We start from the raw sequence: 3,948 nt of genomic DNA, 5'->3' as shown, positions 1-3,948 counted from the left end.
TGATCTGACTTCTTAAGTAAATAGTTTGTTGTGTTGTTGAATCATGGGTGTGTGTAAAGACTGACTTCCTTTATGTATGTATATGTGTGTGTCTCTGTGTGTGTGTCTGTTTGTCTGTGTCTGTGTCTGTGTCTGTGTCTGTGTCTGTGTCTATGTCTCTGTCTGTGTCTGTGCCTCTCTCTTGGTGTGTCGGTCTGTCTTCATCTCCTCTCTACAGCTGTCTGACCTTCGTCGGTATGTGCCCCGCATGAGACCATCTCTTCTGAAGCACATTGCTAAGAGACCGGACATGGAGCAGGACGAGTCAACACTGGACCAGCAGGTGAGGAAAGGGTTAAGCATTGAAAGCAAGCTCAAGGCACTTGTGGCTGTTATTGTATTTTGTGGTTGTACCACTCTGGTTTGAGAGAGAGAAAAAACTAAATAATGTTCTTATATAATTGAACACTTGCAAAACTAGCATAATTTCACTACTTTTACTTCCAAACTTCTATTTTGGTCAGTATAAGAATATAGGAGGTAGCCATACATACCATATGACAGTCCTGATATTACTTGTATAAGTTTAAGATACTGATGTCAGGGAGGGTATCTTTTCAGAAAGGTATAGACAACAATGTCTGGTGATGGCAGATCTTTCATCTTTCATTTGATCGCTGTTTCATGTCTAGACAATACCAACTTTGGGAGTAATTCAAGCATTGCAAACAAACAGTAATGAGTGTGTGGAGATAGATGCACAGATGGAATCAGTTTATGACTTTCATGTTATTCAAAACCGGATTCCGTCACAGTAGTTTGATGCACAGTCTAGCGAGTAGCATCATTGGAAAGGGATAGTCCTTCACAACACGGCAATGAGTTCTCCATGAGATATGGAACCAAGGGTAAGGGATGTGAATTTCCAACGATTCTGGACGCAAAATTGCTTTTGACTGGTGTTACATGACAACCGTAACCACAAGGAGGCCGTATCTACAAACACATACTGGTTAGGTCAGTCATCAGAACTTCCATCTGTGGTTCAGAGGAATAACCTTTTTGTAAATTAAATTAAATAAAAGTAAAATAATATTATATTTTGTCAATAAAAGAGTGTTTCTTCCATTTTGCTCTTTTTCAGGCATACTATCTCTGCTATAGCCTCTTGGATCTGACCAATGAAGCTTCCAATTACGAATTTTTGCGTCCAGACCAGAAGGTAGATTTATGTGCCTAATTGGTTTTCTGTCTTTTGTTTGTTCATTTACTTAGTAGTTATTACTTTTTGTTTTCTGAATTGAGGTCACAAAAGCACAGTGCATCTCAAATGGCTATTAAATCTCGCACATGAGACATTTATTGGATTTCCTCCTCTTAGAACATTGCTCTGATTGTGAGCGCCGCCATTCAGTGTTTTGTTGTTGATTCCCTGTATACACTACTGTTGTGGTCAGTCACGAGTCAGTACAGTGCAGTGTCTCTTATGGAAAAAGCAGCGCAACTCTCTGTGACTGTGGGCCCATTGGCTAGGTCTAAGCCCTAAAGAATGAAGGCTTGTTGTCCTTCACTAGCACTTCCTTCTTGGCTTGTAAAGAGAGAGAGAAAGTGTGTGTGTGTGTGTGTGTGTGTGTGTGTCTGTGTGTCTGTGTGTGTGTGTCTGACTGATAGACAATGAGTGAGTCTGTTAGCTAGTGACTAACCCTCGCTTCCTTTTCCTCCTTCTAGAACCAGCTGAAAATGATGTCCGTCCAACTAGAGAAACATGTCAAGTGTGACATCCGTGAGAGTGAGAAGTGTCTTTACAGGAGTAAGGTGGGTGGCTATGGATACCTGGTACCTGGAAAAAAAAAACATGGAGGATGCTCGCCCATTGCCCTGCGGTGTGCTCAAGTAGTAAAGTGACCCGCAAGTCTGTTGAGTAACTGCTGAGTATGTTGAGTAACTGTTGAGTATGTTGAGTAACTGTTGAGTATGTTGAGTAACTGTTGAGTATGTTGAGTAACTGCTGAGTATGTTGAGTAACTGCTGAGTATGTTGAGTAACTGCTGAGTATGTTGAGTAACTGTTGAGTATGCTGAGTAACTGTTGAGTAACTATCTGCACTCCCTCTGTGTTCTAGGTAAAGGATTATGTTGCCAGGATATACACCAGGTGGCACGTGCTACTGCAGAGAACACGACCTGCACAGGTACGAAACAGAGGAAACGATACATAAATAAATAAATGTACCCTTTGAAACTGGAATTGGCAAGGTTTGCTGTTGTTGAAGACAGCTTAGTACAGTACATTATCTGATCGTATTTGATTGGGTTTTCCTCTAGGGAAAGCTGTACGACTTCTGGGAGCCTCTGTCTGAGGACGCAGTGAGCAGCAGTCAGGAGGAGCAGCAGCAGGAGCAGAGACGACCTCAGCCTGATCAGGAGGAGCAGCAGGAGCAGAGGCGACCTCAGCCGGATCAGGAGGAGGAGGAGGAGCAGCAGGAACAGAGGCGACCTCAGCCGGATCAGGAGGAGGAGGAGGAGCAGCAGGAGCAGAGACGACCTCATCCGGATCAGGAGGAGCAGCAGGAGCAGAGACGACCTCAGCCTGATCAGGAGGAGCAGCAGGAGCAGCAGGAGCAGAGACGACCTCAGCCGGATCAGGAGGAGGAGGAGGAGGAGGAGGGGGAGCAGAGACGACCTCAGCAGCAGGATGGCAAGGAGAATGTGGCCAAGGAGGCAGTGAAGATGGCTGAGGAGGCAGTGAAGATGGCCAAGGAGGCATTGAAGATGGCTGAGGAAGAGCCTGAGGCGGCGGCAGCAGCAGAGGAGGAGATGGGAGATGAGAGCTCAAGAAACAAGACTCTAATGGAGGTGGTGACCCTGACCGAGCAGCCAGAGAAGGAGAAAGAGGAGCAGGATGGCAAGGAGAATGTGGCCGAGGAGGCAGAGAAGATGGCTGAGGAAGAGCCTAAGGCAGCAGAGGAGGAGATGGGAGATGAGAGCTCAAGAAACGAGACTGTTATGGAGGATGTGACCATGATGGAGCAGCCAGAGAAGGAGGAGGAGCCAAATAGGGAGCAGGGTCCTTCAGCAGAGGAGGGGCTTGGCAGGGTGGAGGGGCAGTTAACCGAAAGGGAAGGATTGCCAATGGAAGGGGAGGAATTGCACCTGGTGGAGAAGCCAGATCAGAGGGAAGGGCAGCCAACGGAGGAGGGGCTGGACAGGCTGGAGGGGCAGCCACCTGAGGAGCAGGTGGAGGAGATGCAGGTAGAGGAGATGCAGGTAGGGGGGTTGCGGGTAGAGGAGGAGGGGCTGCCAGCAGAAGAGGTGCCAGCGAACGGTGCTCTCTCCCACTGAAAGTCACCTGTCAGCCATAATAGGGTGTATGGGGTGTTGACCACCTCAAAAAAGCTCAGGGAATCCTCTCTCAGGTCATGTTTGTTGATGGAAGTGCTTCATGGGGATGGAGCGTCCTCCTTACAGTTAAGTTTTGCACAGGCTCAGTTGTTCAGTTCTTTGTTTCCCTTTTTAACATGCTGTGTCCGTTAAATAATAATAATAAAAAAAATCTGTCTCCAAAATCCAAACATTAATGTATCGATGGAAATCTTTATTAACTGGGTAATACAAGTGAAAAAAAAAAGTACTGCCCTTTTTGAAAGCGGTGGAGAAAGAACCACTGTGTGCCTTAAGTATCATAATTCGCATCTCTTTACAAAAGCCAATTCACTGCCAGTCAGCTAAGCTAGAACTACCACAGTGCCTGCTTTTGGTACTGTTGGTACTGCTATCCAAAGCAGTGGGAATGTCCCCAATGAGAATAATCACAGTGCTGTTAGTTCTGAAGACCTTTATGCTGTGGTACTTTTTAGATGCTGTGAATCAGATAAATCTCAGTCTTCCAATTTTTAAGAGGCTAGTGAAAAATGTGGCTGTTTTGAAACAACTGGAAAAAATGTTTCCCTTGACTTTGTAAGGATTGTTT

At 45.7% G+C, this 3,948-nt stretch overlaps 1 protein-coding gene across 1 annotated transcript in view; it reads left to right on the top strand.

Annotated features, from left to right (window-relative positions):
* slf2 (SMC5-SMC6 complex localization factor 2) overlaps positions 1-3,948 on the top strand; it is a 22,994-nt gene extending 19,046 nt beyond the window's left edge. The window contains exons 16-20 of the mRNA XM_080848497.1: positions 218-322; positions 1,124-1,201; positions 1,708-1,794; positions 2,102-2,170; positions 2,304-3,948. Of these exons, the coding sequence (XP_080704623.1) occupies positions 218-322; positions 1,124-1,201; positions 1,708-1,794; positions 2,102-2,170; positions 2,304-3,320 (1,356 nt within the window). The 3' untranslated portion in view covers positions 3,321-3,948. The remainder of the gene's footprint in view (positions 1-217; positions 323-1,123; positions 1,202-1,707; positions 1,795-2,101; positions 2,171-2,303) is intronic.

Source organism: Sprattus sprattus (genome assembly GCF_963457725.1).
Source record: "Sprattus sprattus genome assembly, chromosome: 12".
Classification (NCBI taxonomy): Eukaryota; Metazoa; Chordata; class Actinopteri; order Clupeiformes; family Clupeidae; genus Sprattus; species Sprattus sprattus.
This window is presented reverse-complemented; position numbering and strand designations above follow the sequence as displayed.